This window comes from Salmo salar, chromosome 12, assembly GCF_965601325.2.
Source record: "Salmo salar chromosome 12, fSalSal1, whole genome shotgun sequence".
Classification (NCBI taxonomy): Eukaryota; Metazoa; Chordata; class Actinopteri; order Salmoniformes; family Salmonidae; genus Salmo; species Salmo salar.
In genome coordinates this window covers 10,666,796-10,690,415 of record NC_138302.1, presented here as the reverse complement: position 1 = coordinate 10,690,415, position 23,620 = coordinate 10,666,796, and the positions used below count along the sequence as shown (strand labels likewise).

Here is a 23,620-nt window from a genome sequence, read left to right as displayed (position 1 = left end):
ACCCGCACACCCAGTCACTCCCACACAAAAGCCTCACACACAAACACTACATACGCACACTGCTGTTCTTTAATGTACTCTTATTACTATCTATCCTGATGCTTAGTCACTTTACCCTGCCTTCATGTACGTAGCTGCACATTGATCTGATACTCCCTGTATATAGCTGCACATTGATCTGGTACTCCCTGTATATAGCTGCACATTGATCTGGTACTCCCTGTATATAGCTGCACATTGATCTGGTACTGGTACTCCCTGTATATAGCTCCACATTGATCTGGTACTGGCCCCTGTATATAGCTCCACATTGATCTGGTACTGGTACTCCCTGTATATAGCTCCACATTGATCTGGTACTGGTACTTCCTGTATATAGCTGCACATTGATCTGGTACTGGTACTCCCTGTATATAGCTCCACATTGATCTGATACTCCCTGTATATAGCTCCACATTGATCTGGTACTGGTACTCCCTGTATATAGCTCCACATTGATCTGGTACTGGTACTTCCTGTATATAGCTGCACATTGATCTGGTACTGGTACTCCCTGTATATAGCTCCACATTGATCTGGTACTCCCTGTATATAGCTCCACATTGATCTGGTACTGGTACTTCCTGTATATAGCTGCACATTGATCTGGTACTGGTACTCCCTGTATATAGCTGCACATTGATCTGGTACTGGTACTCCCTGTATATAGCTCCACATTGATCTGGTACTGGTACTCCCTGTATATAGCTCCACATTGATCTGGTATTGGTACTCCCTGTATATAGCTCCCCATTGATCTGGTATTGGTACTCCCTGTATATAGCTCCACATTGATCTGGTACTGGTACTCCCTGTATATAGCTCCACATTGATCTGGTACTGGTACTCCCTGTATATAGCTCCACATTGATCTGGTACTGGTACTCCCTGTATATAGCTCCACATTGATCTGGTACTGATACTCCCTGTATATAGCTCCACATTGATCTGGTACTGATACTCCCTGTATATAGCTCCACATTGATCTGGTACTGGTACTCCCTGTATATAGCTCCCCATTGATCTGGTACTGGTACTCCCTGTATATAGCTCCACATCGATCTGGTACTGGTACTCCCTGTATATAGCTCCACATTGATCTGGTACTCCCTGTATATAGCTCCACATTGATCTGGTACTGGTACTCCCTGTATATAGCTCCACATTGATCTGGTACTGGTACTCCCTGTATATAGCTCCACATTGATCTGGTACTCCCTGTATATAGCTCCACATTGATCTGGTACTCCCTGTATATAGCTCCACATTGATCTGGTACTCCCTGTATATAGCTCCACATTGATCTGGTACTCCCTGTATATAGCTCCACATTGATCTGGTACTCCCTGTATATAGCTCCACATTGATCTGGTACTGGTACTTCCTGTCTATCGCGCCACATTGATCTGGTACTGGTACTCCCTGTATATAGCTCTACATTGATGGCTGGTACTCCCTGTATATAGCTCCACATTGATCTGGTACTGATACTCCCTGTATATAGCTCCACATTGATCTGGTACTGGTACTCCCTGTATATAGCTCCCCATTGATATGGTACTGGTACTCCCTGTATATAGCTCCACATCGATCTGGTACTGGTACTCCCTGTATATAGCTCCACATTGATCTGGTACTGGTACTCCCTGTATATAGCTCCACATTGATCTGGTACTGGTACTCCCTGTATATAGCTGCACATTGATCTGGTACTGGTACTCTCTGTATATAGCTGCTCATTGATCTGGTACTCCCTGTATATAGCTCCACATTGATCTGGTTCTCCCTGTATATAGCTCCACATTGATCTGGTACTGGTACTCCCTGTATATAGCTCCACATTGATCTGGTACTCCCTGTATATAGCTGCACATTGATCTGGTACTGGTACTCCCTGTATATTGCTCCACATTGATCTGGTACTCCCTGTATAAACTGTAGCTTCATTCTTATCTATTTTATTTTATTCCTCGAGTTAGTTACTATTTTTTTTTGTATTATTATTTTTAAACTCTGCATCGTTGGGAAAGGTTCGTTAGTAAGCATTTTACTGTCAAGTTGTATTCGGTGCATGTGATAAATAAAATTAGATTTTCACAAAATAATTCCAGCATCCAAACAGTGCACCCACAATTTGAAGAATAGAAAGAGTTACTCAATTGTAGTCATTAGGCCCAGGACACTTGTAGCCTGAATTGATGCATCCACTGTTGTACGTGACGCTTTGGCAACATTTTAGTGTTCTCGCGGAATTACAATGCAATTTTGAGGGTTTACTGACAGTTTTCAAGTCAATTCACAAATGTTCATGCAGCTGACATGCGGTATTGTTAAATAATGGTGTAATTGCCTATAGTTTTCTTGGAATTTCTTAGAAATGATTGTGATAGGTTCACATTTTACCGGTACGGTGTACCCCCACTATTTATTTCCGAGTCGCGGTACCAGAGCATACTGGCTTACTTTGACCCCTGCCTAGGACCCTTATTTATGCATACAACTTCTTACTCAAAGAATTAGAAAAATAATTACCCCAACAACATATCATTGTCACCATTTTATTTCCACCAGTTGAGGTTTGGCGGTGAATTTTAAACACCTTTTAAAATGGACAACATATACAAATATCAACTGTGAATATAAAAACTCTGGAGCTAAAACATGGACTTTGAGCAAAATAATTATTTTGAGACAGATGGACAAAATACCATTCTATTCCAAGCTCTATATACAGCAAACCTGTCTCAATAAAATCATAACAAATAAAATAAAATGGATCCTTCAATTCATTTCCATCTAGTTATCTAAAAGGGATTGGACAGGTTTAAGCAAGCTTACCATTCACTGAGTGCGTGGTAGTTTGGGTTTTGGGACAATGAGTCTAGGTTCCTGTCCCAATACGTTAGAAATGCATCCTTCCTATCTGGACCAGGTAACAGATAGGTTACCAGGTAACAGATAGGTTACCAGGTAACAGATAGGTTACCAGGTAACAGATAGGTTACCAGGTAACAGATAGGTTACCAGGTAACAGATAGGTTACCAGGTAACAGATAGGTTACCAGGTAACAGATAGGTTACCAGGTAACAGATAGGTTACCAGGTAACAGATAGGTTACCAGGTAACAGAACACCGGACAACTTGGTCAGGTGTAAACAAGGTTACCATTGAATGTGTGGTGGGTAGGGATAAGGGACATGCTGATTGTGTGGTGGGTAGGGATCAGGGAGTCTTGGGACAGAGACAGGCTGAGTTTGTCTATGTGTCTCCTGATGTTTCTTCAGACTGCTCAACTGGGCAAAGGCTTTATCGCACAAGCGGCACTGGAACGGTTTCTCTCCCGTGTGGGTCCGCCTGTGGTTTTTCAGGACATTCCCATCAGCGAAACACCTCCCGCAGTCAGGGCATTGGTACGGCTTCTCTCCTGTGTGGATCCGCAGATGAAGATTGCAGTGGCTCTTACTTGTGAATCTCTTGTCACAGTAAGTACAGCAGTAAGGTTTCTCACCAGCATGAATCCGGAGATGAAGTTTTAAACTCCCTGCCAGAGAAAAACTCTTCCCACACTGAGGGCAAAGGTAAGGCCTCTCTCCAGTGTGTATCCTCTGATGAACCAGTAAGTTACTTTTAGTGGAGAAGGTCTTGTCGCATCGGGAGCAGTGGACCCGGCTAGAGTGGGTCCGTAGATGATCCCTTAGAAGAGCCTTGGATGAGAACTCCTCCCCACAGTGGAGGCATGGAAGAGGGTCTTGGTGCCTGTGGATGGGACCCAGTGTCTCCCCCTTGTGGTTCTCCTGGTGATGCCGTTGTAAGGTTTTTGTATGACGGAACTTCATCCCGCACACCAAGCAGTGGTAGGGTTTCTCTTCTGTGTGAGTTCTGATGTGTTTCTTTAAATTTCCACGATCATTGTAACTGTTTCCACACTGAGGGCAGGAGTATGGTTTCTCCCCAGTATGGATTCTCAGGTGTCTTTTAAGACTGGCGGCCACAGGGAATCCCCTTCCGCATTCCAAGCACACGTGTGGATTCTTCAGAGGATCACTTGGCGGATGTCGTGTTTTTGTGTGCGATTCCAATCTTTCTGCAGTTATGAAGCTCTTCTTACATTGACCACAGCGGTGAGGGTGATCTGTGTGAAAAACCTCCCAGTGATGTTCAAGGCTTTGTTTTCCAATGAATTGCTTCCCACATTCAGAGCAGAGGTAAGGTTTCACTGTGTGTTGTTTACCCATGTGACTTTTGATGTGTTTCTGTAAGTTTCCAGAATCACTGCAAGCCTTCCCACAATGATGGCAAACGTACGGTTTCTCCCCAGTATGAGTTCTCAGGTGTCTCTTAAGACTTCCAGCCTGATGGAAGCCCTTTCCACATTCAGAGCACACATGAGCTTTCTCTGCAGTCAAGTTCTCTCTCCTTCTCTGCAGGGACTGTATGTGTAGTGTTAGACTTCTTGCTGTGGTAAAACTCTTACTACAGTGATCACAGATATGGGAGCCATCTCCGGAGTGGGCTTGTTTGCGTTCTTTAGCATTACGAATGCTCTTCTGATAGGCAAGTCTCTTCACAATGACCTCCTCTCCTGGGTGAGTTTTTCTGATGTGTCTCTTTAAGTTTCCAGAATCAGTACAAGCCTTCTCACAACGAGGACAGACGTACGGTTTCTCCCCAGTATGTGTTCTCCGGTGTCTCTTCAGACAGCCGGCCTGTGTGAAACTCTTTCCGCATTCAGAGCACACGTGTGGTTTCTCTCCAGACAGATAAAGTAAGTGTGTTTTCAGATTGGTTGCTGTGGTAAAATTCTTCCCACAGTGATCACAGATATGGTAGCGAGGCCTGTTTTCTGAGAGGGTTTTGTGTTGTTCAGCATTAGACGAACTGTGGGGTTTCTCTCCAGTCTGTGTTGTCTTGTGTATTATATGGGCACTCTGCCCAGGTGTCTTCCTGCAGTCGACAAGCCGCACAGACACCCTCTTCAGACTGCACAATAAGGCGCTACCGGGGGAGGCACGACCCGGGGACTCTGGGAGGGCAAAGGGGGGCGGGGGAGATTTGTCCTAGAAAATCATAAAAATAGAGATGGAATGAATCAGGGAAACACTTTCCTACCGGTCAAGTCATTTTAAAATCTTTGCAGAGAAAATCAGAAGTCTTTCCTTGATTCCTCTCATCATCTTTCGATTACTCGGCATCCTTCTTAAAATGCATTGGAGGATAAAGTCAGAGGGAAAGAACCTAGAACCTTATAAAAGGAGGTCCAGGAATCAACGACGAGGAATCAAGGAAAGAGGAACACACTTCAAGCAGAGGTCGCATTAACGCAGTTCTTCACGCATTAAAAGGAAAGATAAAATGCAGAAAAAATATCTTGTTGCGTTTTTGTAAAACTTCAGTAGGTTTCACTCCAAATCATGAATTTAAAAAAAGGACACATTTTTGTGCTTCAGTTGCACTTCTGCAATCGTATGAAATATCTTCGCTCTCGTCTTGACCAATTACATTCCACCACTCTGACTGCTGTGTGCTTAAGTTCAGTTACAATCCTTAAAGATTAACTTCAAAGCAAAACATCAGGAAATGTATCTGGCTCCATTTTTCTATGATAAACATTAGAAATATGATGGCCATGCATCGTTTTGGTAAAATATACCTTGTTTTTTACTGTAAGCTCATTTACCTTGTGTGGCTGCTAGCCAAATAGCTTCTGTTGTCATATGATGAAATGCATGTTAATTAAAACTGTAGTTGCATGTCTGTTGATCTATTGAAGCAAAAAACACTTGACTTTAAATATAAAAATGCAGGGGAAATGGTTTAAAACACTTTATGGTCTGTGTTTAAAAAGAATGCTGATTTATAAAAGCTAATGCGATCCCTGTTTAACACTGGGAATTGAAGTACTCACCCCTCTCACTCTCTGCTCTGGTGTGTGCCTCTCTGGAGACAACTCCACCTCCAGCCCATCGTTAGCCATCCAATCCCTGTCCTCCTCGTCCCAGTCTACAGCGTCATCAGATTTCCTGGGACTCATGGGCTCCGCCTTCAGTCCGTTGCTAGGCAACCAATCTCTGTCCTTAACGTTGCAGTCTACAGCATCATCATCGTCGTCATCAGCACCATCATCATCAGCTTGGCCGGGACTCATGGGTACAACGCTACCATCCTCCTGTATCCCTTTGAGGTCCTCTTTCAGTTGGAGTGACCAAGATGTTCCCTGCTCCTCCGATTTAATTGAATCCGTATTGTCCCACATTTCCTCCACATTTCCTGTAGGGATGCTCCTCTGAGTGGCGAAACTCTCCACAACCACCTCCTCTACTGGGTGAGTTCTTCTCATGTGTTTCCTCAAGTTTCCACAGTCACTGTAGTCCTTTCCACATTTGGGGCAGACGTACGGTTTCTCCCCAGTATGAGTTCTCAGGTGTCTCTTAAGACTGGCAGCCACAGGGAATGCCCTACCGCATTTAGAGCACACATGTGGGTTCTTCAGAGGATCACTTGGCGGGTGTTGTGTTTTTATGTGTGATTCCAGTCTTTCTGCAGTTATGAAACTCTTCTTACATTGACCACAACGGTGAGGGTGTTCTGTGTGAAAAACTAGCCGGTGATGTTTTAGGCTTGATTTTACAATGAATTGCTTCCCACAATCCGAGCAGTGGTGAGGTTTCACTGAGGGATTCACTGTGTGTTGTTTAACAGTGTGCGATCTGATGTGCCTCTTTAATTTACTCTGGTCTGGTGTGTTGCTAAGCAACCCAGCTCCTCCCTCTTCATTCCATTCTTCATCGCAGTCGACAGCATCATCATCACATTGGCTGGGATGCAAGGGCTCTGATGTCAGTCCGTTGCTAGGCAACCAATCCCTGTCCCCCTTGTTGCGTTCTTCATTGCAGTCTACATCATCGGATTGGCTGGGACTCATGAGTGCACTGCTACCCTCCTCCTGTATCCTCCTGATGTCGTCTTTCAGTTGGACTAACCAAGACATTCCCTGCTCCTCTGATATCATTGACTCCGTATTGTCCCACATTTCCTCCATGACTTTACGCCGTAATAAGCGATGATTCATCCCTTTAACTTCAGAGCCATCTATTCCACAACGTTCACACATGTAGCGTAAATTGTCCTCAGTTAAATTCCATAAACTCTTTTCAATTTCATCCATCAACGTTTCCTTCTCAGAACTCATTTTGTCCCAGCAGTTAGAATGTTTTTTTGTTGTAAAAATAAAATAAAAATAACAACTTTCTATTGAATTGAGTTGTCACTAGTGTGAGGTTTGTCTCTCTCCTGTGTATTCAAAGGTCTCCTATATCTCCTGCCACACTGGGAGCTTCAGGAAGTGCTGCATTATGAGTCTCTGTCAAAGACAAGTTATTTCAGGGTCCGATCTTCTTCCTGTCACCAGAACAGTGGAATCCCTTGTGAGGTCACCTGTGTAAATAGGACGATATGGTGTAAGACAAAAACATTTTATACAGGCGTGCAATATGTATAGTGACATTCTATATTTGTCAAATCTGTGAAATGTTGACTTTTAATTTACTGTCACTATTTCATTTTTACTTAATAGAACAATATAATAAAAAAAATCTTAATGATAATAAAAATATTTTTGTAAGATATATATGAAATGTCAAGGTTCCCACGATGAGGGCTTGTATTTTGAAGCTAACTAACGTTAACTAATGTAACACGAACATTAGGTACAGCAGTAACTCATTGATTATATGTACAGTCGCTCTGCTTTTACTTACCAAATAGAAAACAATCGTCGTTTTACTCCTACATCGACTCTGTATGAGCAGAGCTTCAAATTAGTTAGCAGGAGCTATTAGCTAGCCAACAGTACCAAGCTAAAAATGTAGCTGTCTGATGATGAGCAGGACACGTTAACAGTTATGCAACGGTAACGACTAGCTAACTACACCGTTTGGACAAAGCCAATACCTAATGTTTTACTGACCAGATTTATTTAAACATTTTCCCATTCTCCCCTCACCGTTAATGCAATCAAAGAATGGCCATATCCAAACTATGTGGAATGGCGTCCAGTGATGGCATCAACCTTTTTCCGGGTTAGCTGCTGCCCCGGAAGTAGTTCTAGGCGGTTCTGTCAAAATAGCTAGCCTGCTTAGATAAACTTTACTCAAAAGCATTGTAGCTAGAGTTATTTACAAATATATCTTCAATATACTTGGCGTAGACTATTTCCATCCTGTGATAACGTAGATATGGAACTATTAAACCAGACAGACGTGAAGTTACAAACGACAAGTTAAGCTAACATTATTAGCTAGCTAAGTACCGTTAGCTAGCTCAGTATGCTATGCTAACTTAGCCTGCTATCTATTTTTGCGAAATAGCTGTGATTTCTCATAGCAAAGCAACATTTGAACTGATTCCTTGCTACAGCCAGAGAACAACATTTTCCCGGCAATTTTGTTGTTGTTGCTTTGGCTCACACAATGTATGAGGTGAGAAGTGAGCTATAGCTAGCTAGTTGCCCTGAAACTAAAACCTGTTTTGCTTGAGCCCAAAGCCATAGATACAGCAGGTATAGATAGATATAGCTTGTTAGCTAGTTATGTAAATACATGGCTCTGCTTTAGTCAACTCCATTGTCATTGTCTTGTTCAAGGTTAGTTTGTCATTTGTAGAAGTTGGTATACATTTGTCAAGTAGTAAGGACTCTTTTATCAAGTCAGTAAGTTATTAAGACCAAAGCCAATGACATGACATTATCTTCGAGGCCTATCTCTGACTGTACTTTTCAATCAGGATTTTAATGAACCCCAGTCACATCTACTGGTTCCTGACTGTATCCATGGTGACCAGAGCACAAGCGGTCCAGACATGGTTCCTAGGAGCCTTGACTACTTCAGGGACTTTCTAAGATTGAGAGGTAAGTCGGTTGAGAGATGTCCATTAACTTTAGTAGGTGGAGGCTGAGGCAGACTGAATGTTTAAACCATCTGACGGTGTTGTTTAGGTACAGCGTGAACAAAACAGTGCAACACTTACACAAGCTGGGGTGTATTCACTAGGAAGCTAATGGCCGAAACAGGGAAAGGGACTATAAGAAACACTTGTTTTCATTTGCTACGGTGTACACTAATGAATACACCCCTTTGGTTTCCACTCGAGCAATCCTGATCAGACTCTTCCTATATCCCCACAGGAGAGACAGGAGAGAGTTCCAGCCGTCACTCTGACAGTGAGGGGACAAGTTCTACCTCAGGAGAACCTGAACGACAGGAGGACAATCACACAGCCAAGAACACACACAGCTGCAGAGAGTGTGGAGAGGAGTTCCCTACCCAGCATTATCTAAGAAAACATCGTAACACAACACACACAGGAGAGAAGAAGACCAGTCCCAAACCCAGGAAGAGCTACAGCTGCCTGGACTGCGGGAAGGAGTTCCCATGTCCATCTAAACTACAACGACACCTTCTGACTCACACAGGAGAGAGGCCCTGCTTCTGTTCTGACTGTGGGAAGAGTTTCACTCGGGAGGAACATCTGAAGACACACCAGCGGTTCCACTGTTCTAATGGGGAGGGCAGTCCCGCTATATCGGGAGATCCTGAACAGGCAAAGAACTGCTGCCTGGAGTGTGGAAGAGAGTTCTCTAGCGCTTACAAACTACGCAGACACCTGCTGACACACACGGGAGAAAAGCCTCACTCCTGCTCCGTGTGTGGGAAAAGTTATACTTATCTACACACCTTGAAATCACATGAGCTGAAACACACTGGGGAGAAGTCTTACAAATGTTCCGTGTGTGAGAAGAGCTTCAACCAAAAGGGAAATTTGAACCAACACATGCTAGTGCACACTGGTGAGAAACCTTTCTCCTGCTCTGTCTGTGGCAAGTGCTTCACCCAGAAAGCCAACCTGACTGCCCACCAGCTCTCCCACACAGGAGAGAAGCCTTTCTCCTGTTCCATCTGTAGGAAGGGCTTCACTCAGAAAGCATATCTGAAACAACACCAGAAACTGCACACTGGAGAGAAGCCTTATGCCTGCTCCGAGTGTGACAAGAGATTTACCTTCTGTACATCCTTGAAAAGACACCAGCTGCAACACACAGGAGAGAAACCGGAATTGCTAAGTTTGAAAGAAATACACCAACAATCACACGGCAAAAAAGTTGAAAGTCTCTCTGCATCAGCAGCAGAATCTGAACAACACCAGGAGAATCACAAAACTAAGACGTCGTCTCACTGCTGCTCAGAATGTGGGAAACATTTCAAAACTTCATCATCTCTACAGATCCACATGAGAATCCACACAGGAGAGAAGCCATACCCCTGCCCCGACTGTGGGAAGAATTTTGCTACAAAAGGAAGTTTGAACTTGCACCAGCGGTCACACACAACAGAAGCAGAGAAACCCATCCACTGTGAGGAGGAGAACACATCACAGGGGCAGGAGATGGTATCTGATAACCTACAGGACCTCTGTCAAACACTGGGGCTGAAGGCTAAAGTCGAAGAGGAGAAGGACGAGGTGGAGGAGGATGGAGAAGAGGTGACGGATAATGCAGAGGAAGTTGGAGGGCTGATTAATTCTGATGGAGAAGAAGTTGACTGGGATTCTATTCAACATAGTAAGTGGAGGCAGAATGCTGACTTCTTTAGTTGACTGGGATTCTGTTCAACATAGTAAGTGGAGGCAGAATGCTGACTTCTTTAGTTGACTGGGATTCTGTTCAACATAGTAAGTGGAGGCAGAATGCTGACTGTTCTTTAGTTGACTGGGATTCTGTTCAACATAGTAAGTGGAGGCAGAATGCTGACTTCTTTAGTTGACTGGGATTCTGTTCAACATAATAAGTGGAGGCAGAATGCTGACTGTTCTTTAGTTGACTGGGATTCTGTTCAACATAGTAAGTGGAGGCAGAATGCTGACTTCTTTAGTTGACTGGGATTCTATTCAACATAGTAAGTGGAGGCAGAATGCTGACTGTTCTTTAGTTGACTGGGATTCTGTTCAACATAGTAAGTGGAGGCAGAATGCTGACTGTTCTTTAGTTGACTGGGATTCTGTTCAACATAGTAAGTGGAGGCAGAATGCTGACTGTTCTTTAGTTGACTAAGATTCTGTTCAACATAGTAAGTGGAGGCAGAATGCTGACTTCTTTAGTTGACTGGGATTCTGTTCAACATAGTAAGTGGAGGCAGAATGCTGACTGTTCTTTAGTTGACTGGGATTCTGTTCAACATAGTAAGTGGAGGCAGAATGCTGACTGTTCTTTAGTTGACTGGGATTCTGTTCAACATAGTAAGTGGAGGCAGAATGCTGACTGTTCTTTAGTTGACTGGGATTCTGTTCAACATAGTAAGTGGAGGCAGAATGCTGACTGTTCTTTAGTTGACTGGGATTCTGTTCAACATAGTAAGTGGAGGCAGAATGCTGACTGTTCTTTAGTTGACTGGGATTCTGTTCAACATAGTAAGTGGAGGCAGAATGCTGACTGTTCTTTAGTTGACTGGGATTCTGTTCAACATAGTAAGTGGAGGCAGAATGCTGACTTCTTTAGTTGACTGGGATTCTGTTCAACATAGTAAGTGGAGGCAGAATGCTGACTGTTCTTTAGTTGACTGGGATTCTGTTCAACATAGTAAGTGGAGGCAGAATGCTGACTTCTTTAGTTGACTGGGATTCTGTTCAACATAGTAAGTGGAGGCAGAATGCTGACTGTTCTTTAGTTGACTGGGATTCTGTTCAACATAGTAAGTGGAGGCAGAATGCTGACTTCTTTAGTTGACTGGGATTCTGTTCAACATAGTAAGTGGAGGCAGAATGCTGACTGTTCTTTAGTTGACTGGGATTCTGTTCAACATAGTAAGTGGAGGCAGAATGCTGACTGTTCTTTAGTTGACTGGGATTCTGTTCAACATAGTAAGTGGAGGCAGAATGCTGACTGTTCTTTAGTTGACTAAGATTCTGTTCAACATAGTAAGTGGAGGCAGAATGCTGACTTCTTTAGTTGACTGGGATTCTGTTCAACATAGTAAGTGGAGGCAGAATGCTGACTGTTCTTTAGTTGACTGGGATTCTGTTCAACATAGTAAGTGGAGGCAGAATGCTGACTGTTCTTTAGTTGACTGGGATTCTGTTCAACATAGTAAGTGGAGGCAGAATGCTGACTGTTCTTTAGTTGACTGGGATTCTGTTCAACATAGTAAGTGGAGGCAGAATGCTGACTGTTCTTTAGTTGACTGGGATTCTGTTCAACATAGTAAGTGGAGGCAGAATGCTGACTGTTCTTTAGTTGACTGGGATTCTGTTCAACATAGTAAGTGGAGGCAGAATGCTGACTTCTTTAGTTGACTGGGATTCTATTCAACATAGTAAGTGGAGGCAGAATGCTGACTGTTCTTTAGTTGACTGGGATTCTGTTCAACATAGTAAGTGGAGGCAGAATGCTGACTTCTTTAGTTGACTGGGATTCTGTTCAACATAGTAAGTGGAGGCAGAATGCTGACTGTTCTTTAGTTGACTGGGATTCTGTTCAACATAGTAAGTGGAGGCAGAATGCTGACTGTCTTTAGTTGACTGGGATTCTGTTCAACATAGTAAGTGGAGGCAGAATGCTGACTGTTCTTTAGTTGACTGGGATTCTGTTCAACATAGTAAGTGGAGGCAGAATGCTGACTGTTCTTTAGTTGACTGGGATTCTGTTCAACATAGTAAGTGGAGGCAGAATGCTGACTGTTCTTTAGTTGACTGGGATTCTGTTCAACATAGTAAGTGGAGGCAGAATGCTGACTTCTTTAGTTGACTGGGATTCTGTTCAACATAGTAAGTGGAGGCAGAATGCTGACTGTTCTTTAGTTGACTGGGATTCTGTTCAACATAGTAAGTGGAGGCAGAATGCTGACTGTTCTTTAGTTGACTGGGATTCTATTCAACATAGTAAGTGGAGGCAGAATGCTGACTGTTCTTTAGTTGACTGGGATTCTGTTCAACATAGTAAGTGGAGGCAGAATGCTGACTTCTTTAGTTGACTGGGATTCTGTTCAACATAGTAAGTGGAGGCAGAATGCTGACTTCTTTAGTTGACTGGGATTCTGTTCAACATAGTAAGTGGAGGCAGAATGCTGACTGTTCTTTAGTTGACTGGGATTCTGTTCAACATAGTAAGTGGAGGCAGAATGCTGACTGTCTTTAGTTGACTGGGATTCTGTTCAACATAGTAAGTGGAGGCAGAATGCTGACTTCTTTAGTTGACTGGGATTCTGTTCAACATAGTAAGTGGAGGCAGAATGCTGACTTCTTTAGTTGACTGGGATTCTGTTCAACATAGTAAGTGGAGGCAGAATGCTGACTTCTTTAGTTGACTGGGATTCTGTTCAACATAGTAAGTGGAGGCAGAATGCTGACTGTTCTTTAGTTGACTGGGATTCTGTTCAACATAGTAAGTGGAGGCAGAATGCTGACTGTTCTTTAGTTGACTGGGATTCTGTTCAACATAGTAAGTGGAGGCAGAATGCTGACTTCTTTAGTTGACTGGGATTCTGTTCAACATAGTAAGTGGAGGCAGATGCTGACTTCTTTAGTTGACTGGGATTCTGTTCAACATAGTAAGTGGAGGCAGAATGCTGACTGTTCTTTAGTTGACTGGGATTCTGTTCAACATAGTAAGTGGAGGCAGAATGCTGACTTCTTTAGTTGACTGGGATTCTGTTCAACATAGTAAGTGGAGGCAGAATGCTGACTGTTCTTTAGTTGACTGGGATTCTGTTCAACATAGTAAGTGGAGGCAGAATGCTGACTTCTTTAGTTGACTGGGATTCTGTTCAACATAGTAAGTGGAGGCAGAATGCTGACTGTTCTTTAGTTGACTGGGATTCTGTTCAACATAGTAAGTGGAGGCAGAATGCTGACTTCTTTAGTTGACTGGGATTCTGTTCAACATAGTAAGTGGAGGCAGAATGCTGACTGTTCTTTAGTTGACTGGGATTCTGTTCAACATAGTAAGTGGAGGCAGAATGCTGACTGTTCTTTAGTTGACTGGGATTCTGTTCAACATAGTAAGTGGAGGCAGAATGCTGACTGTTCTTTAGTTGACTGGGATTCTGTTCAACATAGTAAGTGGAGGCAGAATGCTGACTTCTTTAGTTGACTGGGATTCTGTTCAACATAGTAAGTGGAGGCAGAATGCTGACTGTTCTTTAGTTGACTGGGATTCTGTTCAACATAGTAAGTGGAGGCAGAATGCTGACTGTTCTTTAGTTGACTGGGATTCTGTTCAACATAGTAAGTGGAGGCAGAATGCTGACTTCTTTAGTTGACTGGGATTCTGTTCAACATAGTAAGTGGAGGCAGAATGCTGACTGTTCTTTAGTTGACTGGGATTCTGTTCAACATAGTAAGTGGAGGCAGAATGCTGACTGTTCTTTAGTTGACTGGGATTCTGTTCAACATAGTAAGTGGAGGCAGAATGCTGACTGTTCTTTAGTTGACTGGGATTCTGTTCAACATAGTAAGTGGAGGCAGAATGCTGACTTCTTTAGTTGACTGGGATTCTGTTCAACATAGTAAGTGGAGGCAGAATGCTGACTGTTCTTTAGTTGACTGGGATTCTGTTCAACATAGTAAGTGGAGGCAGAATGCTGACTGTTCTTTAGTTGACTGGGATTCTGTTCAACATAGTAAGTGGAGGCAGAATGCTGACTGTTCTTTAGTTGACTGGGATTCTGTTCAACATAGTAAGTGGAGGCAGAATGCTGACTTCTTTAGTTGACTGGGATTCTGTTCAACATAGTAAGTGGAGGCAGAATGCTGACTGTTCTTTAGTTGACTGGGATTCTGTTCAACATAGTAAGTGGAGGCAGAATGCTGACTGTTCTTTAGTTGACTGGGATTCTGTTCAACATAGTAAGTGGAGGCAGAATGCTGACTGTTCTTTAGTTGACTGGGATTCTGTTCAACATAGTAAGTGGAGGCAGAATGCTGACTTCTTTAGTTGACTGGGATTCTGTTCAACATAGTAAGTGGAGGCAGAATGCTGACTGTTCTTTAGTTGACTGGGATTCTGTTCAACATAGTAAGTGGAGGCAGAATGCTGACTTCTTTAGTTGACTGGGATTCTGTTCAACATAGTAAGTGGAGGCAGAATGCTGACTGTTCTTTAGTTGACTGGGATTCTGTTCAACATAGTAAGTGGAGGCAGAATGCTGACTTCTTTAGTTGACTGGGATTCTGTTCAACATAGTAAGTGGAGGCAGAATGCTGACTGTTCTTTAGTTGACTGGGATTCTGTTCAACATAGTAAGTGGAGGCAGAATGCTGACTTCTTTAGTTGACTGGGATTCTGTTCAACATAGTAAGTGGAGGCAGAATGCTGACTTCTTTAGTTGACTGGGATTCTGTTCAACATAGTAAGTGGAGGCAGAATGCTGACTGTTCTTTAGTTGACTGGGATTCTGTTCAACATAGTAAGTGGAGGCAGAATGCTGACTGTTCTTTAGTTGACTGGGATTCTGTTCAACATAGTAAGTGGAGGCAGAATGCTGACTGTTCTTTAGTTGACTGGGATTCTGTTCAACATAGTAAGTGGAGGCAGAATGCTGACTGTTCTTTAGTTGACTGGGATTCTGTTCAACATAGTAAGTGGAGGCAGAATGCTGACTTCTTTAGTTGACTGGGATTCTGTTCAACATAGTAAGTGGAGGCAGAATGCTGACTGTTCTTTAGTTGACTGGGATTCTGTTCAACATAGTAAGTGGAGGCAGAATGCTGACTTCTTTAGTTGACTGGGATTCTGTTCAACATAGTAAGTGGAGGCAGAATGCTGACTTCTTTAGTTGACTGGGATTCTGTTCAACATAGTAAGTGGAGGCAGAATGCTGACTGTTCTTTAGTTGACTGGGATTCTGTTCAACATAGTAAGTGGAGGCAGAATGCTGACTTCTTTAGTTGACTGGGATTCTGTTCAACATAGTAAGTGGAGGCAGAATGCTGACTTCTTTAGTTGACTGGGATTCTGTTCAACATAGTAAGTGGAGGCAGAATGCTGACTGTTCTTTAGTTGACTGGGATTCTGTTCAACATAGTAAGTGGAGGCAGAATGCTGACTTCTTTAGTTGACTGGGATTCTGTTCAACATAGTAAGTGGAGGCAGAATGCTGACTTCTTTAGTTGACTGGGATTCTGTTCAACATAGTAAGTGGAGGCAGAATGCTGACTTCTTTAGTTGACTGGGATTCTGTTCAACATAGTAAGTGGAGGCAGAATGCTGACTTCTTTAGTTGACTGGGATTCTGTTCAACATAGTAAGTGGAGGCAGAATGCTGACTGTTCTTTAGTTGACTGGGATTCTGTTCAACATAGTAAGTGGAGGCAGAATGCTGACTGTTCTTTAGTTGACTGGGATTCTGTTCAACATAGTAAGTGGAGGCAGAATGCTGACTGTTCTTTAGTTGACTGGGATTCTGTTCAACATAGTAAGTGGAGGCAGGATGCTGACTTCTTTAGTTGACTGGGATTCTGTTCAACATAGTAAGTGGAGGCAGAATGCTGACTGTTCTTTAGTTGACTGGGATTCTGTTCAACATAGTAAGTGGAGGCAGAATGCTGACTTCTTTAGTTGACTGGGATTCTGTTCAACATAGTAAGTGGAGGCAGAATGCTGACTGTTCTTTAGTTGACTGGGATTCTGTTCAACATAGTAAGTGGAGGCAGAATGCTGACTGTTCTTTAGTTGACTGGGATTCTGTTCAACATAGTAAGTGGAGGCAGAATGCTGACTGTTCTTTAGTTGACTGGGATTCTGTTCAACATAGTAAGTGGAGGCAGAATGCTGACTGTTCTTTAGTTGACTGGGATTCTGTTCAACATAGTAAGTGGAGGCAGAATGCTGACTGTTCTTTAGTTGACTGGGATTCTGTTCAACATAGTAAGTGGAGGCAGAATGCTGACTGTCTTTAGTTGACTGGGATTCTGTTCAACATAGTAAGTGGAGGCAGAATGCTGACTGTTCTTTAGTTGACTGGGATTCTGTTCAACATAGTAAGTGGAGGCAGAATGCTGACTTCTTTAGTTGACTGGGATTCTGTTCAACATAGTAAGTGGAGGCAGAATGCTGACTGTTCTTTAGTTGACTGGGATTCTGTTCAACATAGTAAGTGGAGGCAGAATGCTGACTTCTTTAGTTGACTGGGATTCTGTTCAACATAGTAAGTGGAGGCAGAATGCTGACTTCTTTAGTTGACTGGGATTCTGTTCAACATAGTAAGTGGAGGCAGAATGCTGACTTCTTTAGTTGACTGGGATTCTGTTCAACATAGTAAGTGGAGGCAGAATGCTGACTTCTTTAGTTGACTGGGATTCTGTTCAACATAGTAAGTGGAGGCAGAATGCTGACTGTTCTTTAGTTGACTGGGATTCTGTTCAACATAGTAAGTGGAGGCAGAATGCTGACTTCTTTAGTTGACTGGGATTCTGTTCAACATAGTAAGTGGAGGCAGAATGCTGACTTCTTTAGTTGACTGGGATTCTGTTCAACATAGTAAGTGGAGGCAGAATGCTGACTTCTTTAGTTGACTGGGATTCTGTTCAACATAGTAAGTGGAGGCAGAATGCTGACTGTTCTTTAGTTGACTGGGATTCTGTTCAACATAGTAAGTGGAGGCAGAATGCTGACTGTTCTTTAGTTGACTGGGATTCTGTTCAACATAGTAAGTGGAGGCAGAATGCTGACTGTTCTTTAGTTGACTGGGATTCTGTTCAACATAGTAAGTGGAGGCAGAATGCTGACTTCTTTAGTTGACTGGGATTCTGTTCAACATAGTAAGTGGAGGCAGAATGCTGACTGTTCTTTAGTTGACTGGGATTCTGTTCAACATAGTAAGTGGAGGCAGAATGCTGACTTCTTTAGTTGACTGGGATTCTGTTCAACATAGTAAGTGGAGGCAGAATGCTGACTGTTCTTTAGTTGACTGGGATTCTGTTCAACATAGTAAGTGGAGGCAGAATGCTGACTGTTCTTTAGTTGACTGGGATTCTGTTCAACATAGTAAGTGGAGGCAGAATGCTGACTTCTTTAGTTGACTGGGATTCTGTTCAACATAGTAAGTGGAGGCAGAATGCTGACTTCTTTAGTTGACTGGGATTCTGTTCAACATAGTAAGTGGAGGCAGAATGCTGACTGTTCTTTAGTTGACTGGGATTCTGTTCAACATAGTAAGTGGAGGCAGAATGCTGACTGTTCTTTAGTTGACTGGGATTCTGTTCAACATAGTAAGTGGAGGCAGAATGCTGACTGTTCTTTAGTTGACTGGGATTCTGTTCAACATAGTAAGTGGAGGCAGAATGCTGACTGTTCTTTAGTTGACTGGGATTCTGTTCAACATAGTAAGTGGAGGCAGAATGCTGACTTCTTTAGTTGACTGGGATTCTGTTCAACATAGTAAGTGGAGGCAGAATGCTGACTTCTTTAGTTGACTGGGATTCTGTTCAACATAGTAAGTGGAGGCAGAATGCTGACTTCTTTAGTTGACTGGGATTCTGTTCAACATAGTAAGTGGAGGCAGAATGCTGACTTCTTTAGTTGACTGGGATTCTGTTCAACATAGTAAGTGGAGGCAGAATGCTGACTGTTCTTTAGTTGACTGGGATTCTGTTCAACATAGTAAGTGGAGGCAGAATGCTGACTTCTTTAGTTGACTGGGATTCTGTTCAACATAGTAAGTGGAGGCAGAATGCTGACTTCTTTAGTTGACTGGGATTCTGTTCAACATAGTAAGTGGAGGCAGAATGCTGACTGTTCTTTAGTTGACTGGGATTCTGTTCAACATAGTAAGTGGAGGCAGAATGCTGACTGTTCTTTAGTTGACTGGGATTCTGTTCAACATAGTAAGTGGAGGCAGAATGCTGACTTCTTTAGTTGACTGGGATTCTGTTCAACATAGTAAGTGGAGGCAGAATGCTGACTTCTTTAGTTGACTGGGATTCTGTTCAACATAGTAAGTGGAGGCAGAATGCTGACTGTTCTTTAGTTGACTGGGATTCTGTTCAACATAGTAAGTGGAGGCAGAATGCTGACTGTTCTTTAGTTGACTGGGATTCTGTTCAACATAGTAAGTGGAGGCAGAATGCTGACTTCTTTAGTTGACTGGGATTCTGTTCAACATAGTAAGTGGAGGCAGAATGCTGACTGTCTTTAGTTGACTGGGATTCTGTTCAACATAGTAAGTGGAGGCAGAATGCTGACTGTTCTTTAGTTGACTGGGATTCTGTTCAACATAGTAAGTGGAGGCAGAATGCTGACTGTTCTTTAGTTGACTGGGATTCTGTTCAACATAGTAAGTGGAGGCAGAATGCTGACTGTTCTTTAGTTGACTGGGATTCTGTTCAACATAGTAAGTGGAGGCAGAATGCTGACTGTTCTTTAGTTGACTGGGATTCTGTTCAACATAGTAAGTGGAGGCAGAATGCTGACTGTTCTTTAGTTGACTGGGATTCTGTTCAACATAGTAAGTGGAGGCAGAATGCTGACTGTTCTTTAGTTGACTGGGATTCTGTTCAACATAGTAAGTGGAGGCAGAATGCTGACTGTTCTTTAGTTGACTGGGATTCTGTTCAACATAGTAAGTGGAGGCAGAATGCTGACTGTTCTTTAGTTGACTGGGATTCTGTTCAACATAGTAAGTGGAGGCAGAATGCTGACTTCTTTAGTTGACTGGGATTCTGTTCAACATAGTAAGTGGAGGCAGAATGCTGACTGTTCTTTAGTTGACTGGGATTCTGTTCAACATAGTAAGTGGAGGCAGAATGCTGACTGTTCTTTAGTTGACTGGGATTCTGTTCAACATAGTAAGTGGAGGCAGAATGCTGACTGTTCTTTAGTTGACTGGGATTCTGTTCAACATAGTAAGTGGAGGCAGAATGCTGACTGTTCTTTAGTTGACTGGGATTCTGTTCAACATAGTAAGTGGAGGCAGAATGCTGACTGTTCTTTAGTTGACTGGGATTCTGTTCAACATAGTAAGTGGAGGCAGAATGCTGACTGTTCTTTAGTTGACTGGGATTCTGTTCAACATAGTAAGTGGAGGCAGAATGCTGACTTCTTTAGTTGACTGGGATTCTGTTCAACATAGTAAGTGGAGGCAGAATGCTGACTGTTCTTTAGTTGACTGGGATTCTGTTCAACATAGTAAGTGGAGGCAGAATGCTGACTGTTCTTTAGTTGACTGGGATTCTGTTCAACATAGTAAGTGGAGGCAGAATGCTGACTTCTTTAGTTGACTGGGATTCTGTTCAACATAGTAAGTGGAGGCAGAATGCTGACTTCTTTAGTTGACTGGGATTCTGTTCAACATAGTAAGTGGAGGCAGAATGCTGACTGTTCTTTAGTTGACTGGGATTCTGTTCAACATAGTAAGTGGAGGCAGAATGCTGACTGTTCTTTAGTTGACTGGGATTCTGTTCAACATAGTAAGTGGAGGCAGAATGCTGACTGTCTTTAGTTGACTGGGATTCTGTTCAACATAGTAAGTGGAGGCAGAATGCTGACTGTTCTTTAGTTGACTGGGATTCTGTTCAACATAGTAAGTGGAGGCAGAATGCTGACTGTTCTTTAGTTGACTGGGATTCTGTTCAACATAGTAAGTGGAGGCAGAATGCTGACTGTTCTTTAGTTGACTGGGATTCTGTTCAACATAGTAAGTGGAGGCAGAATGCTGACTGTTCTTTAGTTGACTGGGATTCTGTTCAACATAGTAAGTGGAGGCAGAACGCTGACTGTTCTTTAGTTGACTGGGATTCTATTCAACATAGTAAGTGGAGGCAGAATGCTGACTTCTTTAGTTGACTGGGATTCTATTCAACATAGTAAGTGGAGGCAGAATGCTGACTGTTCTTTAGTTGACTGGGATTCTGTTCAACATAGTAAGTGGAGGCAGAATGCTGACTGTTCTTTAGTTGACTGGGATTCTGTTCAACATAGTAAGTGGAGGCAGAACGCTGACTGTTCTTTAGTTGACTGGGATTCTGTTCAACATAGTAAGTGGAGGCAGAATGCTGACTGTTCTTTAGTTGACTGGGATTCTGTTCAACATAGTAAGTGGAGGCAGAATGCTGACTGTTCTTTAGTTGACTGGGATTCTGTTCAACATAGTAAGTGGAGGCAGAATGCTGACTTCTTTAGTTGACTGGGATTCTGTTCAACATAGTAAGTGGAGGCAGAATGCTGACTGTTCTTTAGTTGACTGGGATTCTGTTCAACATAGTAAGTGGAGGCAGAATGCTGACTGTTCTTTAGTTGACTGGGATTCTGTTCAACATAGTAAGTGGAGGCAGAATGCTGACTTCTTTAGTTGACTGGGATTCTGTTCAACATAGTAAGTGGAGGCAGAATGCTGACTTCTTTAGTTGACTGGGATTCTGTTCAACATAGTAAGTGGAGGCAGAATGCTGACTTCTTTAGTTGACTGGGATTCTGTTCAACATAGTAAGTGGAGGCAGAATGCTGACTTCTTTAGTTGACTGGGATTCTGTTCAACATAGTAAGTGGAGGCAGAATGCTGACTTCTTTAGTTGACTGGGATTCTGTTCAACATAGTAAGTGGAGGCAGAATGCTGACTGTTCTTTAGTTGACTGGGATTCTGTTCAACATAGTAAGTGGAGGCAGAATGCTGACTGTTCTTTAGTTGACTGGGATTCTGTTCAACATAGTAAGTGGAGGCAGAATGCTGACTGTTCTTTAGTTGACTGGGATTCTGTTCAACATAGTAAGTGGAGGCAGAATGCTGACTGTTCTTTAGTTGACTGGGATTCTGTTCAACATAGTAAGTGGAGGCAGAATGCTGACTGTTCTTTAGTTGACTGGGATTCTGTTCAACATAGTAAGTGGAGGCAGAATGCTGACTGTTCTTTAGTTGACTGGGATTCTGTTCAACATAGTAAGTGGAGGCAGAATGCTGACTGTTCTTTAGTTGACTGGGATTCTGTTCAACATAGTAAGTGGAGGTAGAATGCTGACTGTTCTTTAGTTGACTGGGATTCTGTTCAACATAGTAAGTGGAGGCAGAATGCTGACTGTTCTTTAGTTGACTGGGATTCTGTTCAACATAGTAAGTGGAGGCAGAATGCTGACTGTTCTTTAGTTGACTGGGATTCTGTTCAACATAGTAAGTGGAGGCAGAATGCTGACTGTTCTTTAGTTGACTGGGATTCTGTTCAACATAGTAAGTGGAGGCAGAATGCTGACTGTTCTTTAGTTGACTGGGATTCTGTTCAACATAGTAAGTGGAGGCAGAATGCTGACTGTTCTTTAGTTGACTGGGATTCTGTTCAACATAGTAAGTGGAGGCAGAATGCTGACTTCTTTAGTTGACTGGGATTCTATTCAACATAGTAAGTGGAGGCAGAATGCTGACTGTTCTTTAGTTGACTGGGATTCTGTTCAACATAGTAAGTGGAGGCAGAATGCTGACTGTTCTTTAGTTGACTGGGATTCTGTTCAACATAGTAAGTGGAGGCAGAATGCTGACTTCTTTAGTTGACTGGGATTCTGTTCAACATAGTAAGTGGAGGCAGAATGCTGACTTCTTTAGTTGACTGGGATTCTGTTCAACATAGTAAGTGGAGGCAGAATGCTGACTTCTTTAGTTGACTGGGATTCTGTTCAACATAGTAAGTGGAGGCAGAATGCTGACTGTTCTTTAGTTGACTGGGATTCTGTTCAACATAGTAAGTGGAGGCAGAATGCTGACTGTTCTTTAGTTGACTGGGATTCTGTTCAACATAGTAAGTGGAGGCAGAATGCTGACTGTTCTTTAGTTGACTGGGATTCTGTTCAACATAGTAAGTGGAGGCAGAATGCTGACTTCTTTAGTTGACTGGGATTCTGTTCAACATAGTAAGTGGAGGCAGAATGCTGACTTCTTTAGTTGACTGGGATTCTGTTCAACATAGTAAGTGGAGGCAGAATGCTGACAACATAGTAAGTGGAGGCAGAATGCTGACTTCTTTAGTTGACTGGGATTCTGTTCAACATAGTAAGTGGAGGCAGAATGCTGACTGTTCTTTAGTTGACTGGGATTCTGTTCAACATAGTAAGTGGAGGCAGAATGCTGACTGTTCTTTAGTTGACTGGGATTCTGTTCAACATAGTAAGTGGAGGCAGAATGCTGACTGTTCTTTAGTTGACTGGGATTCTGTTCAACATAGTAAGTGGAGGCAGAATGCTGACTGTTCTTTAGTTGACTGGGATTCTGTTCAACATAGTAAGTGGAGGCAGAATGCTGACTGTTCTTTAGTTGACTGGGATTCTGTTCAACATAGTAAGTGGAGGCAGAATGCTGACTGTTCTTTAGTTGACTGGGATTCTGTTCAACATAGTAAGTGGAGGCAGAATGCTGACTTCTTTAGTTGACTGGGATTCTGTTCAACATAGTAAGTGGAGGCAGAACACTGACTGTTCTTTTAGTTACATAGTAATAGAGTCTGACTCATTATCTAACCCAGTGGTTTTAAGGAACTCAGTCTGGCTTTAAATGTACTCTTGAAAGTTGTAATAGTAGAACGCACAAGGTGTGATGTAGAAATTGGGTAGTTCGTCA

General features: G+C 42.7%; 2 protein-coding genes across 3 annotated transcripts in view; one reads left to right on the top strand and one right to left on the bottom strand.

The window, feature by feature from the left end:
* Positions 1-2,583: 2,583 nt before the first annotated feature.
* On the bottom strand, positions 2,584-8,085 carry LOC106595483 (uncharacterized). Its single transcript, XM_014186859.3, has 3 exons — positions 7,798-8,085; positions 5,946-7,474; positions 2,584-5,097 (listed from the first exon to the last, which is right to left on the bottom strand). The coding sequence occupies exons 2-3, from the start codon at positions 7,227-7,229 to the stop codon at positions 3,202-3,204; spliced, it is 3,180 nt and encodes a 1,059-aa protein (XP_014042334.3). The 5' UTR covers positions 7,230-7,474; positions 7,798-8,085; the 3' UTR covers positions 2,584-3,201.
* Positions 8,086-8,162: 77 nt separating this feature from the next.
* The window catches only part of LOC106564120 (uncharacterized), a 31,062-nt gene continuing 15,604 nt past the window's right edge, over positions 8,163-23,620 (top strand). The window contains exons 1-3 of one of the 2 annotated variants that reach the window (XM_082958563.1): positions 8,163-8,517; positions 8,822-8,945; positions 9,222-10,655. In XM_082958563.1, the coding sequence (XP_082814689.1) occupies positions 8,509-8,517; positions 8,822-8,945; positions 9,222-10,655 (1,567 nt within the window). In that variant the 5' untranslated portion in view covers positions 8,163-8,508. Of the gene's footprint in view, positions 8,518-8,821; positions 8,946-9,221; positions 10,656-22,291; positions 22,413-23,620 lie in introns of those variants that run through there. The other variant, XM_082958564.1, reaches the window with a different exon arrangement.

Bases quoted from the DNA above. Each gene is read 5' to 3' on its own strand.
- LOC106595483 (XM_014186859.3), bottom strand. From the start codon at position 7,229: ATGAGTTCTGAGAAGGAAACGTTGATGGATGAAATTGAAAAGAGTTTA. The intron at 5,098-5,945 runs GTGAGTACTTCA...ATGATTTTCTAG, and splicing joins CAGAGCAGAGAGTGAGAGGG to GACAAATCTCCCCCGCCCCC.